The sequence below is a fragment of the Crocodylus siamensis genome, chromosome 8 (genome assembly GCF_052110815.1).
Source record: "Crocodylus siamensis isolate JL-2025a chromosome 8, ASM5211081v1, whole genome shotgun sequence".
In the NCBI taxonomy this organism is placed as follows: Eukaryota; Metazoa; Chordata; order Crocodylia; family Crocodylidae; genus Crocodylus; species Crocodylus siamensis.
In genome coordinates this window covers 4,824,139-4,839,031 of record NC_143402.1, presented here as the reverse complement: position 1 = coordinate 4,839,031, position 14,893 = coordinate 4,824,139, and the positions used below count along the sequence as shown (strand labels likewise).

Here is a 14,893-nt window from a genome sequence, read left to right as displayed (position 1 = left end):
TGCCAACTACCCTGCACAGTAGCACTCTCTTGCCCCAGTCAGCCCCTCCGCAGCACGTTGAGCCGGGCAGAGCAGCTCCAGGCTGGCAGGCTGGCTGCCCCACACCCCAGGCTCCCTGTATCTTAAAATCCTGCCTCTTATCCTTGCATGTTAGTTCACTCCTGGCAGCGCTGGTGAGTGAGCGGTGTTTGTTCAGTAATTTGGGCTGACATAGGGCTTGGAGGAGCTACTGTGGTAGGCACCGTACATGGGCATGGCAAGAGACATGGGCAAGGGGATTCTGTATCTAGTAATATTAGGTATTATCTATTATTGTTGTGTAGTAGCTATTATGCAAGGAAACTGGTATTATCCCCATTTTACAGATGGGGAACTGAGGCACAGAGATAGATAGTTTCTTGATTCTAATAGAAAGAAGTAGCAGTGCCAAACGTCAACTCCATCTCTTTGTGTCACAATGTGGCATCATACCCCTGAGACCAAATGGTGATCCTGGATAGGTGAGAACTAGACACAGCAGTAGTCTGGAAAAAAAAGTGGTGAAAAATGGCAAGGGTGTACATGGCACCGAATGATGCTGCACTTCTGAAAGATGTAAAACAACCAATGATAAGCAGTAGTGGTGGGCTAGACAAAGACTGGGGGCAGGGAGGTCTTGAGTTCCCAGCTCTGACACTGACTCCCTTTATAGCTTTAGGCAAATCACTTAACCTCTGTGCATCAGACAGCCCTTTATAGCTAGGGTTACCAATTTATATTTACCTGCGTCACAAGAGCATCAAAGGGAATCTGGAATAATATAGGCTGGTTAAGTGTTATCAAGAAAACATTACAATTTATTATGTAATAAGTTTAAAAAATGATTAAATTCATGTCAGATGGTAAAGATGCCTTGGTTATATATATTTGTAAATAAAACCATTGAAGTTTTAGAGCCATTGAAGTCTTAGTTTCAAACCTGGCTACCTTGCCCCAAGCCCCAATAATATCAATGCTTATGTGTAAAAACTTATAAAAAGATAATAGGCAATATTACATAACATTGTACGATTTTATAATAAAGTAATATAAGAGCTTCTGGTTAGGTTCACTGAATTCAGTCAGACTGTTTGTCTGACTAAGATTATTTATGGCTATAAGGATTTGCAGGTGCCTAAGCATTGATTTAGATGCTTTCTTTTAGGCAGCCTGCCCCGGATTCAGCAAAGTACTTGAGCCTGGTCCTAATCTCATTGAAGTGCTTTGATGGATCCAGGCCACATATTTCAACAGCATCTATGTTCTGTAATTTTTTACAAATTAGTCATGACAATTGCATGCGAACTGTTATTTCCTGCTATAAAACCGCTAACCTTTTCCAATACTACGTTTATCATTCGAAGGTTGGTGAAAAATCTTAACAGAAGAAAAGAAGGCTGGATTCCCGTCAACAGTTTGCAGATAGTAATTGGTGACTGTAGGTTTCGGCATGCCAAAGTTGCAGGTATCATATGATAAGCCGACACAAACCCTTTCAGAACTCAGCTGAGGCTTTTTAAACCATGCCTTGCATTATGTGTTGTGTATTAGATCCAGCTGTGTAAGCTGCAGCAGGAAAAAAACAAGAATTAATAGAAAAGCAATCTGCTCCAAAAAACCTGCAGAAGTCTCATGATAAGCTGCGGCTCATTTGTTGGCTCATTAAGACTCTCCTGTGATTTTTTTTTTTTAGGAAGGAGGCCCTGATAAAATCACAGCCATCCTCTGTAAAGTTAGATGCATTTGTAGGAGCACTTGGTCTGGTTTGCTGAGAGCAGGGACAGCACTCTGCCACAGAGGGATTTCCATGGCTACATGGTCTACTCACTGCAGTTTGGACCCTCATGGGAATATAAAATCATCTAGCCGTCCCCAGCCAAAGCCTTTTGAAGGGAGCAGTTTCATTAACTTCGCTGGCCTTTGCAACCAGCCTGGACAGGTCTCCTCAGTGTTCACCCAGCTGCTAGCTCCCTGCTAGCCGTGATCAAGTTCATTAGCTACGTGTCACTGGGTTTCCATGGAAGACTCCTAGATTCAAAAATGTGTTTTTATCATGCAGTGTCTCAGCACAAATCCAGAGACAAAATGATCTAACTGCAGAACAAATGACACGGGGGGGAACACTGTTAGACTCCCTTTTCATTTCTGCATATATTGGACAGCTGCTTGCTTTAATGGCATCCTACCACAGCAAGAGTAAGCAACCTATGGTCCGTGGGCTGAGAAATGGGAGCACTCAGTGTCAGAGGGCTTTGACTGCAGGTGCTCGCCTGTGCCACTTCAGGGACAAGAGGCAGTGTGGCCCAGTCCTAGTGCCCACCGACCTCTGACCCACAGTGGGTTGTTTCAGCCCGCAGCCAAAAAAAGTTGCCTACCCCTGGACTGCACCATTGCAAGCAAGAAATAGAGCTGGGAGCAAATCTGCTCAAAAAAACAAAAAACCAACAACAACAAAAAAGCCAACCCCCTCCCCCCCAAAAAAAAACCCAGGAAAATTGTTCACACTATTGTGATCCTTTTATTAAAACTATTTATAAAGTCATACCACAAAACCAACCACCCACAGAAATATTATCAGAAAACACATTGCCCCCTTCCAAGCAAAATTCAACAAAATTCAGCCAAAACTTCAAAATCCCGGTGGACTTCAGCTCTGAAACATTGAGATTTTTTTTCTTCATTTTTTTTTCAGTGCCGAATATTCTTTTTCATTTTTTCCCCTGTGAAATGTTACTATATCACTTATGTCAAGTTTTTCTCATCCCAGGTAGCCTGGAATGATTTTAACAGGGACTTAGTGCATTGTTTGGTATCAGATTTCACCAGGATGAATAGAGGATATATTCAAAATCAGACCATCTTGACTCTATCAGAAACTCCTGGATAACATAATGTGTCCCTGCACGGTGTTTTTTTTATGAGCAAATTTTTGAGATCCCACTAGTCACAAATGCTGTCTGGTGGCAGGTTGCAAGTAGGCTTTGCCCATTGGCTTGTTTTATAGGGGTTGGGCCACTAGGGACCATGTCATTGAGTAAAAACTGAGAAAAGTTTTACGGGGGAAAAGATACAGAAGAATAGCTTTGACTCAGGGAGTCCCGCACTGCCACCGACACATTGCTAATGATCTATCTTTAACTGGGGCAGGTAACGCTTGGTAGGTAGTTCCTATTTGCTCTCTATACTGTAAGCTCTTTCCTTGCTCTATATTTCTGTATTTACTGGTCATTCAAGCAATTCCAGACTCGATACTTATGTGCACTTTAGCCAATTTGGTAGGACAATCCAAGGTATTTTCTTGCCTGTTTAAGCTCAAGACTCTCTCTCCTTGTTGTTAAGAAAAAAGTCACTGAATATATGTAGTGTATTTGCAACAAAACCCATAAGGTTCCCAAAGTTGTAACTATTCTAGTCATCCAATGATTTTTCTCAGCTTGCAAAATTTCTTGATGCCGTTTGCAAAGGAGAGGTCCGTTGCTGAATATGCACGACGTGTATGTGTGTGTAAGTGTGTGTGAGGACACTCACACACCTTCCATATTTTTACTTGTCCATAAGACTTATTTCCCTTAAGTCCCTTAGGGTCTGTCACAGTGTCCAAGCCTAGAAAAAGGGTTTTCAGAATTGTTATGCAATGGTATTTTGTGTTATTAAAGAGGTCATACACGTGCGTATGACACTACGTGCGTAGTTTAAAGTGTGTCTCATAAAGCGTAGGGACAAATCAGAAGATTTCAGGCTGTTTGTACATTGGCTGCATTTTCCATTAAGTTCTAGAGAAACTGGAGGGTCTCGGTGCCTCTGAAAATCAGGCCATTTTTCTAGGTGACTAAATATGGAGTTTGGTGCCTAATTTTAACCATTGAAGGTTGAAATTTTTAGCCATGATATAAAAATCTTCCTGGTTTCTAGTGGTTTCCCATGATGTCACCTCTTTGCAATTACTGTGCACGTGTGCTCTGAACAGTGGTTTACAGCTGGTATTTTCATACTCATTAGCTCTATGTTTTTGTATACATTGGATCACAGTCGCTGACTTTTGCCAAAGCAAAATGCAGCCCTATGTTTAGCCTGTGTAATGGAGGGTGATTGAAGATAATGCAACTACTGGGAATAAGTGAGGGTAGGATTTGACTGTAGTCTGGTCTAATGACATACCAACAGAAACAACACCGGTAAACTTAAAATCATAGACTCATAGGAAATGAGGGTGGGAAGGGACTTCAGGAGATCACAGCTAGTCCAACCCCCTGCTCAAAGCAGGACCAGCCCCGACTCCATCATCCCAGCCGAAGCTTTGTCTACTCAGGGCTTAAAAACCTCCGAGGATGGAGACTGCACCACCTCTCTGGTAACCCATTCCCATGCTTCACTTCAGAGCCTAAGCTGAATTACTAGGGCTGGCTAAAACACCCCCTCTGTATAAGCAAAAGTGAATTTGAACTGGAGTGGCTGAGATGCAGAAATCGTGGAGTCTTCTGGTGTCTATTTTTATTGTTGTATGAAATGTGATGCTATCATATCACAGAGGTTGGCAGCTTTGAGTGTTTTTTCTTGGTCCTATCTTGTCATGAACTCAAACCCTCAAAGCCAAATACAGGGAAATCCACAACCAAGCCATAGAAGATCCTAGGAGTTTATTATTTCAGTGCAAAGCCATCATATCCAGAGACCTCAACATTTAATGAAAAAAGCAGGGTTCTATGCCTTAAAATCCATTTGGAGATCAGCAGGGAAGAGGTCTCATGAGCAATATACCAAAAATCCTCTCTGTTGTCTCATTCCTGAATCTACATCCCGTCTGATCTGGGACAGACATCTAATATTACGTTGAATCTGATACTACATTCAACCAGGTTCATCCCAAATTGGTTGCAGCCATTTTCAAACTGGTTTATGTGCACTGAACATCTGTTCTGTTACAGGTTGCAGCCAGTTTCTGATCACTTAAATCGGTTTATTGTGTAATGTCTGTCTCTAGCTTCTGAGACAGAGATTAAAACTTCCTCTAAAAATAAGAAATCAGCTCAGAATCTTTTCCAGTTGTTTTGGGGGCTGCTTTTATTTTAGGGAACTGATACAAAAATGTTTTTTTCATTAGTTCCTCAGGCTGTTTATTCCAAAAAAGCGGGGGGGGGCTGGAAGGGGGAGAAAGGCAGTCATACCACAAGTAAACCAAAAAAGAGGAGGGTGCATTTGAGAGACAGGCTGCAAAATCCTCCTAGAAGCTATACTCTGCTATATCAATGAGTGTTAGTTGTGAAGCCGGTTTGCTGCAACTGGTTTTTGTCCTAGCTCCTCCCGTTCCAGGTAGATATCACTGCCTTCCAGTAAGGAATTTGGATCATGATGATACCATTAATTGAAAGGGCACTGAATAGTGCTTGGTGGAGGGAGAGAGCGTTTTATTATGCTCCATGCAAGTCTTACCTTAAAAATAAATGAGTTGTAACTGCTAATCCAGCTCTTGCTTCATCCTTAGCAAACAAGTGCTAGATTTGTGGAGACCCAGACTTAAATATTCCACTTTGTACGTGGATTTCTGAGTGCATTAAAGAGCAGCAGAAATCACTTGGCGCTGGAGGTATAAATCTCATAGGCTAAAAACAGACAGGCAATTTCCCCTGGAACAGCATATTTTTATTCTGGCATCCTATAGGCATACAAACTCATTGTGCCACCCTAAGTACCAGCGAAGCATGGAGATAACGCGTATTCCCCAGGGACCATTGGGGTTAATTCCAGTTAATGGCTGTTCCAGTTGTATGCATTAAATAACAGTGTCACCTCCCTGTTTCGTCAAAGCCCAGGCAGTCCATCTGGACAGGACCTGCCATCTGTTTTTAGCCATAGTGAAAGGATTTTCTAGACAGCATGCATGTTCATGAAATACTAATGTTCAAGCAATCGCTTCTACTTAGGTTTAAGCATGTAGCTTAAGATGCCTTGCTAAAGCAGACATACGTGACATGGCCATTTGAGCTATCTTTAATGCGAGTTGATAGAAAATATTTTCCTTGATAACTTTAGGACTGTTTCCACTTGAGGTGAACGATCTGGTTTACAACAGGCAATGCAGCTCCACAAAGGACCCTCCCATCCCTAAAAAATGCCATTTGTGGCCAACAATGCCAAAGATCACTCATTCCCATGATTTACAGTCAGGCATTTGTGTCGATGAAGAAAAGACCTGTCACCCCCCCTAGCTTTCTGGCAGTGCTGCAGCACCTCATTAATCACACATTAGGAACTGGGATGGCAGGGACTGAGGTCCTTGCCACAACACAGGAAGAGATTTGTGGCTTGCTTTCGTTTCCCTGGCCCGACATTCATGCCAGAAAACACTGCAGCCTCCTGTCTCAAATAGAAGTTAAGCTCTTTCTTTTCTCTTCTGGTCTCTCAGCAGTGTCAAAGAAATGCTGCTAAAAGGAAAAAACATCTTGCTCACACCAAATACTGCAATCAGAGTAGATGATGCCAGATGTGCTTCTGTAGATGTTTCTGAGTTTCAGCATGCTGAAAGACATGCCATGTGGATGTTTTTTCATGCTAGGTTAAGGGACTAGACTATTATTCCCGGTTTGAAGGACATTCACTTGGAACATGGTCAGTTAAAAAAAAAAAAAGACAATGATGACAAGTGCTGCAGGTATTTGACCTGTTCTGGGGTGCCTTCCTTATTAGTGAGGGTTTACAATCACATTGCTCTGTTTTTTCATGTGGCTTTTCCATTCCCCAGTTCCTGGCTAAGAAAAAAGTGAAAAGAAAGCCAGCCATGTGAACAATGGAAACTAGGCCTCTTGTTGCACAAATAGACCCATTAATTATACCAATTGGGCATGCATGTAGCATCCAATCTACTCCAGTATTCATAGGACTGGGGATTGGATGGGCTATAAAAAAGAATATAATCAGACTGGCTATTCACGAAGTGCTAGTAAACGCCCCAAATGGGGTGGGAAGGCAGAAAAATAAGGAACAGACTATGCTTGTTTATAGGAGTAATCGCTTTAAAAAGTGTCCTTTCAAGTAGTATTAACTGTAGACTAAAATCCTGTCCAACTCTACCTATTAATGTGTGTCCTCCAGAAGTTTACAATATCCATCTACTTTTCTACAGCTTTGAGACTCTTCAGTTAGTAGCTGCAATACATGAAATATGTGCATATAGCCCCATGGGGGTTGGGCATAGGGTGCCAAAGTGAGTGAAAGTTGGAAGGACTTTTGCTACTATTTGCTAGCTCAGATCTGGGCTGTTGGAAACCAAGCCTCCTTTCCAAAGGGTGCTTATAGGGGTGGGAAATCTTGAGCCCCACTGGCTTACAGTAAGGGTCTGCCTCTGCAAATCTGCTTGCAAGACTCGAGGCCCAGGTACAAAAGAAATTGCATCCAGTTACCTCTGTAGAGGCTGCCAGTCTGAGTCTCTGCTAATATATGGTAATGCAATTCCATAGGCGCCTGGCTTGATTTACACAGACATAAATAAGATGAGAATCAGGCCCCTGCTTGAAATGACTCTGAGCTGGCCCACAAGGTATTTGCATATATTCAAGAGGACTAGACAAAGACTTGAGGTTTCAGAAGCTTTCAGTGTTGGTCTAGTTCATTATCTATTGCTGTCAATTCTTGTGGCATGCAATGGGAGTGTTCCTGATAATCCCACCTGCAAATACTCAGGAAAAATGTTGGATCTGCACTTAAAAAGAGTGTTAAGTGGCCTCTTTGCAACTGTGTGTGTATATGCATTTGCCTTTAGAGATAATATTTTGCTAATGGTGCATTGCAAAAGCCATCAGGGAGTAAAAGGGGAAAAACACATTAGATGGGGTAGTGGTGTAGCTGATAGAGATACAGGCCTCTGGGGCACGTTTTAAGGCTGAAACCTCACACCTTGCAATGTGGTGTACGTGTGTGTAGGTTACCAGTATTGCTGAGCAGGTGAAGAGCCGTATCTTGGAAGTCATTCACTGAGGTTAACTCTAATGCAACAGGAGCTTGGCACTCCTGTGGTGGCCACCGATTGTGGATTTGGAATCAGGGTGTCACCATAGGGGCTTATACGATATCTCTGCAGTGGTATAACTGATCAGACTCAGCATGCAGACAAAGCTTTGGACAGCTAGGAACAATACCTCTCCTTGAGCCCACCGAACAAACAATGAGCTGTGACAGCAATTAGTTGAGGTGCAGTTATTTTGCAGATGCGAAGCGATGGCAGCAAAATTGGAGTCTAGGCTGAATCGTGACTTGAGTCCAGTCCCTAAGAAAAGATATTCAGGAGCATCAGAGTTGAAAGACTTCTTCCCAGGGGTTTGCTGCCATGAGTTCTTCCTACATGGTCCCCTCATTCATTTGAAGGAGGATCCAGAAGGAAACATTGGCATGAGCTCGTGATAGGGTCAGGGTCTTAGTTAACTCTTGCTTCTGTTCTGTTCATGATTTCAAGTAGCAACACTATGCTGACCACCAAATTAGCCCCTTCAAGCTGTAAGGGCTTGTATTATATATGTGGATGCACTGTGCTTTCAGCAAAGCATAATTAAGGATATTCCCCAACTATAGGAGCCCTATGGACATACATTGCATATCCCTTTGGTTAATGCAGTGGGTCATTATCACTTAGAAGTATGCATTATTGGCTTAATTGCAATGCTTGTGGCAATCAGGGGGAGGAGGAGGTATCTTCCTGTTGACTTCAGTGAACTGGTATCAAGTGTCACATGTGGCACTCTGGGCCACTTGGTTTAAACTGACCACACTGTATTGTACTGTGTTGAAAATGCCGAGCTCTCACAAGTTTAAACAAGCATGTTTGCCAGAATTCACAAGTATGGTACACATTCTATTTAATATCTCACGTGTAGCTTTGCAGATATAATGTAAGTGTTTTGCACTATTACTCATGCACTTTAACGGATTCAGTCGCAAGATTTATCATTTATGCGAACAGAATTATGTATGCAGGGTCCATTAAAAACGATGTTGACTTTTTGCCTTTGAAACAGAAAGCAGGGTCTACCTTTTACAAGCTGAGATTCTGATCAGCGCATATAGCAAACTTTTTGTTACTCTGTAAAGAAGCAGTGGAGTTACACAGGACGTAAATGTAGAGAGGTATCAGCTGGCTGTGGGGTGGTAATCAGTGGGTGGATTATTGAACTCAAATGAGGGTCACGGTCCTTGTTTGACAAAGACTCCCGCCGAAATTAGTGGGAGTACTACTAGATTTGGCCCATTCATATTGTACAAATGTGACATGGTTACAGGAAATGATGTATTCTTGGAATAAGATGCTACAATATTAACGTCATTCTTCATTACTTTATAGATGCTGCCCTGTGTAACCCAAGAAAGTTTAGTGCCCCCTGAACTAAGAGTGAACTAGTAGCATCCCATTTTTTGATGCTCGTTTGGAAACTTTGAACTAGGTGTTACAGAGAAATAGCACAGTAGTTGGAGTTACCCTGTACTATTCATCACATTCACAGATCTTCACAACTTCATCTGCACTGAATGGGGCTGCAGTTTGTCATAGTCATAAAGGAAGCCATTCTTCGCTCTTTCGTTTTTTTTCCCCCTGAGGAAAGTACAGTATTGTTTTATTTTTACTTGCTATTTTTCCATGACATCCATTAACTTTCATCCAAGAAGTATATCAGCAGCTTTTCGTTCTACACACTTTGTTTAGAAGCCCGACATTTATTCTACAGGTTGAAGGTTTTATCTACTTACTCTCTGAAAATATTTGTTGCCATTGATTGCAAATGAAAGTTAAGTTTTGGTAAACCAAAAAAAAAAAAAATTTAAAAAGCTACATTTCTGATCCGGTTAATTTTTATGGAACAGGTTTAAATATATTTCAGTTACATGAATGTAATGTACAGTAAGATCATCATCTGGTTCGTTGATATGATGATGCAATAATGCTAAAGAATCTCTTTTTGCACTTAAGGTCTGATGCAAAGCCTGTGGTAGTCACCAGAAAGATCCCTATTGGTTTCCATGAGCTTTGGATCAGGCCTGCTAACTGACAACTCAGGGTTGTCAAAAATCACCTAGGGCTCCAAAGTGTCCCGAGGCTAAAACCTGTATCTAGCAAGTGTTGAAGTTTACATTTAACGTATTGTACTTCTGGAACACGTGCCATAACTGTAAGTTAAATGTCCATGTTTGCACTAAAAATGTTATAAGACTGTACTTTTCAGCATCTTTACTGATACCTTACCTACTGAACTTTTTTTGGGGGGGTGGGGTGGGAGGGAGAATATTAATGATTTTCATAATTTATTGAGTGTTTCTTTGTCCAGGTTTCTTCTTGTAATACACATGTGCAGGTGGTTTAGCTTTTAATTGATGTGTACGAAGATAATTCTGGATGTGCTAAAAAAACAGGGTTAGTGGAATGCATGTAGACTTGAATTTACACTGTCCCATCTGACCGAAATATTGTACACTGTGGACGGAGGGACCCATTTGATCGGTGAACCGCAAGACCTTAGTGTTATGGTGAAAGTAAACATTGTTACACGGTGCAGTTTTTTTTTTTCCAGTGATCACTTTTGTACAAAGGAGTCCTTGAGTTAATGAAGAGCTGTCATTGGAACTGTACAGGACATTTCATAGTACACTAGTATACAGTTCTTACGCGCTCTGGCACTTTGCTAATGTATCTATTGAGTACTGTAGAGAATACCTCATTCATTTTGATCAGTTGGATTTGAATTAAGCATCATTGCAAAAAAAACCCCTAGAAATATCCCAACATTGTCCAATCACTGGAATTCCTAATGGACAATTTTTAAGTCATTCAAGTATATTTCTATTTTAAACTGAATCACAATGCACTTGTTAGGACTAAAAATAAGATTCTCTTGAAGTACTGTCAGGACTACTGATAGTAGTAACAATTCTTGTCATAATAAGTACACATTTTTGAGGTACAGATGTAAATATTAATGTTTAAAACATAGCACACATTGCATATTGAAATGGTTTTAATCTTCTTTGTCTTCCATAGTGTTCAATCCAGGCTTTTATTAATTTATGAGATGGATAAGTTCTGCAAACCTGAATGTGCAGTCTTAGACTTTTAACATTTGAAACTTTGCACAATTAATGTTATGTTACCTGAAGTACATGGTTTAACTAAGCTGTTCATGTATATGGTACTACAAAATGAAGCAGAGGATTTTCCCTGTTCGCAAATTTAAATGAACTATATTGTATATGTACTTGTAAAAAATGTGTTAAATCTATATTTAAAACTCAAACATTGTTAAATAAAGAAATTCATATGAGAATGTTTAATTATATCCTAAAAGCTTCTGCACTTTGCCTTTACAAAGGCAGTTACATTTCATTTCTTCCTAACAGCCCTAATTGTACATGTTCTGACTGCAAATAGTATGCAGAGACATCAGAAAAGATCTGATTTGCTTACTGGTAGATAAACTGGTGATAAAAGCATTGCACTTTTCCTGCTGCAGCCTCAAATACAGACTATAAATCTTGCTCTAAATCTCAGTGTCCTTCAGGAGCATTGATCTGTATCTCCATCCTGCTGTACAATTTGACACACCTGACTTGTTGCTAAGAAAGACCCAGCACTAGAGGGGTAAGGAGTTGAGGATTGAAGGTTGCACGGTATCAGCGCTATGGATGGCCCCGATTCAAGGAAACACTTGAGTGCATGCTCCATCCTGTTGACTTCAGTGGGATTTAAAGGCGTTGAATTGAGATCGAGGTCAGGTCCAAACCTGAGGTCCAGAGCCTATTAGTAACTGGTGTTGATGTCCACGGAACTTGCTAGTCATGCAAGGTAAAAATTAAAATTATAGAATAGAAAATGAGGGTTGGAAAAGACCTCAGGAGGTCACTTCTAGTCCAACCCCTGCCCAAATACTTTGGTTCTCTTGAGAAATAAGATGAAAATTAGTTCAACTGGGGAGAGACGGACAAAGGACACACCGAACACTTGCATGAGATCAGTTAGCATATGCTCCCAAGCACTTAAGTCCCACCCACCCCTTTTACACCAGCATAATCATGCTTACAGGCAATATTTTAGTTTTGCTGTAGCATGGGGGTCTAGTTTACCTCCTGGCTATTTGCTTTTTCATCCATTTTAATGCACAGGTTTACCCTGGTTATACAAGTAAGTAATCAAGCTCACATTTGAATAATGCCGAAGGTGGGCGAGCCATGTAGCAATTTATTCACCTTCCCGTGGTGTGCTTCTCAGGCACTGTAGTGCCAGGACTGATGCATACTTGCTGTTGTCGGACAGGTGCACACAATGTTTTTCCAGTGGTTTTCACTGCAGCAGTGACCTTGGCAGAAATGTTATGAATGAAACAATGATACAGTGAATGTGCAAAAAACGGTGAGTGTTTTCTTCCCTATTATTTTGCCTCTGGAAAGGAAGGAAGAAGCTAGGTAGGTAGGTGACCTTGCAAATCAAGGAAGTGTCCCCTGATGGGCCCAGGATTTGCTGAGGACTGTGGATCTATTCCCAAAGCTGAGCTGAGTGATGAACCTGGGACATCGGCATGTGGAGTGACCAGTGCCAAAGTCTACTATTTTAGTACAATTCATTGGGTTTCAGTGGAAACCAGAGGTGACCGGAGCCAATAATTATCTACTTCAAAAGTTTTTCCTAGTATATTTATTGCACTATCCTTGGGTTTGGGAAATGTGATTGCTCAGGGTAACTCGCTTAGTTGTGGACACATGTAACAGACCCAGAATTTGATGTGTCCCTGTACCAGTCTGTGTACCCTCTGTTTAGTTTAGCTTTCAAGAATATCCCTTCATCTCTTAGAGTAGTGGAGCACTATGAATAAGACCATAAGACCTACAGGACCCTGGTTCTTGCAAGACATGACTGCTGTCCACAAAGCTATCAGAGTCTGCCTAGGGCAAAACTGCAGGGAGTGGCATGGGTAGGGCCAGTGGGTCCACAAAATACACAGTGGGACTGAGGAACATATTGCCATTTATTGGGTCAAACCATAGATCCCTCTGGTCCAGTCTCCCGTGTTGCACAGAGGCAAAGAGCGGATGGGGAAAGGGGGAATGAACAGGGATGTATTTGGTAGCAGTGTGGGTCCAAGACAAAATACAAGCGCAAAACTCTAAAACTCTGGGTCCAGAGGTGATACCTGTTATTAGACACATCTCATCTTGCTTCAAGTTCTTCAGCTTACAGTTTAACTAGAAATGATCTTTTTATGAAACGTGCTGTCATACCAAAGATTCCCTGACTGTACCGAGCTGTAATTAGCTCTTGTAACTAGCAATAACTCAGGAGTTCAAGCAAAAAATTGAATCCCAGGCTTGGATTTTCTGGAGTGTATGCGAGCACGTGGCCTCACTTAGCAAGGTATGGTTTTGTTCCTGTGCCCATTGATCAGCTGCATGTACATACTTTTTCCAGGTAAGATGTTAATGCTGTTTTCCTTACAATGGTGATGGATATCTGGAGGCCACAAAAGCAGTGGAGTGAAATTGCCGCCCAAAATCAGCACTTACCATTCAGATGGCTGAATGTTCAATGCTTCGGGTCATCAGAGTTCAAGGGAAATGTTTTGGGTCATTTTAGGGCGTCAGTGGCTTTTCCTTTTAATGCTTCTAGTGTTAGCTCATACAAACTCTGGGCAAAGCACAAATAGAAATGCCTAAAACTAGGCAAAGATAAAAAAGTTACACAATGCTGGATTTGTGAATTATTATTAAATTATTTGAAATAAATACAATTCCTATATTTTGTAGGTGCCACATTGATCACAGTCGGAGCTCAAATCCCATTAATTCTGGAACCATCTGGCATTGCCCATTCAGATACCTAGAGGTAACCATAGTGGAAAGGGCAGCAAAGGGCAGATCCACGTGGGTTTTTCAGCACCAAATGCAGAGGCAGCTAAGTTTTTAGGTGCCTAATTGAATGAATGCTACCCAAGTTGCAAAGCAACACTCCCTCCACAGTGCACATCCAAACCTGTCAGTAGGAAGGATAGAGCCTAGGCAGATGTTTGAATCCTGCCTCTCTCTAGGACTTAAATCATAGAGAAGTTAGGACTTACTTGCTGTACCATGAAGGTTCAACTTGGGGATCATGGCACTGAGCCCTCCTAGAGGTAGGTGTTTGAGTCTGAAGCCCCCAGGCTGTAGATCAATTGGTGAGGGACAGTTTTCAAACCCTCCTGCCGGAGCTGTTCTTGACATGTCAAATGGTCACTGGGCTGGGGACGAGGTGGAGTGGGGAGGTGCAGGATTTAATAGCTGGATCATACACACCTGGGAAGAAAGTGCTGAGCTATTTAATGGAGCAAGGATTGGACCCAGGGTCTCTCCTCTTCCCAGATTGTGCCCTAATCATGAGGGTGTGCGCTGGTATAGGCTGTAGCCATGTTGGTCTAAAGACATAGGAAGACAAGTTCTTTGGGTAAATCTGATATCTTTTATTAGAGCAATTCAAATAGAAAAATTCTTCTTTGCGAGCTTTTGGACACAGATACTCATCTGCAGTTGGTGTGTGCTCTTCCTGGATGGGAGGAATAGTAAAGAAGCCAGAGGTTGGTCTGCAGGCAAGAAAGGCAGTCAATGAAGAAGTAAATTGAGGAGTTTGGGGGGTTGGAGGAGAGAATGAATGTAGCTGGTAAATAGTGGAGAGGTACTTGGGGAGTCAGGTGTCAAGCAGGTTATCGTGTGTCATAAATCCAGTGTCTATATTTAGTCCATGATTTTTTGTATCCAGTAGGTCGATGACGCGAAGTTCGTAGGCTCGTCTGTGCCAGGTGTTTTGTAAAATCCCTTTGGGGATTAAAACTGAGAGATTGGAAAGACAGTGGTTTTCTTGTGAGAAATGTGCCCCCAC

General features: G+C 41.7%; 1 protein-coding gene across 1 annotated transcript in view; it reads left to right on the top strand.

The window, feature by feature from the left end:
* Positions 1-10,253, top strand: part of MCF2 (MCF.2 cell line derived transforming sequence) — an 86,402-nt gene extending 76,149 nt beyond the window's left edge. Inside the window, exons 29-30 of the mRNA XM_090059948.1 lie at positions 1,383-1,483; positions 9,347-10,253. Of these exons, the coding sequence (XP_089916074.1) occupies positions 1,383-1,483; positions 9,347-9,387 (142 nt within the window). The 3' untranslated portion in view covers positions 9,388-10,253. The remainder of the gene's footprint in view (positions 1-1,382; positions 1,484-9,346) is intronic.
* The last annotated feature ends 4,640 nt before the right edge of the window (positions 10,254-14,893 follow it).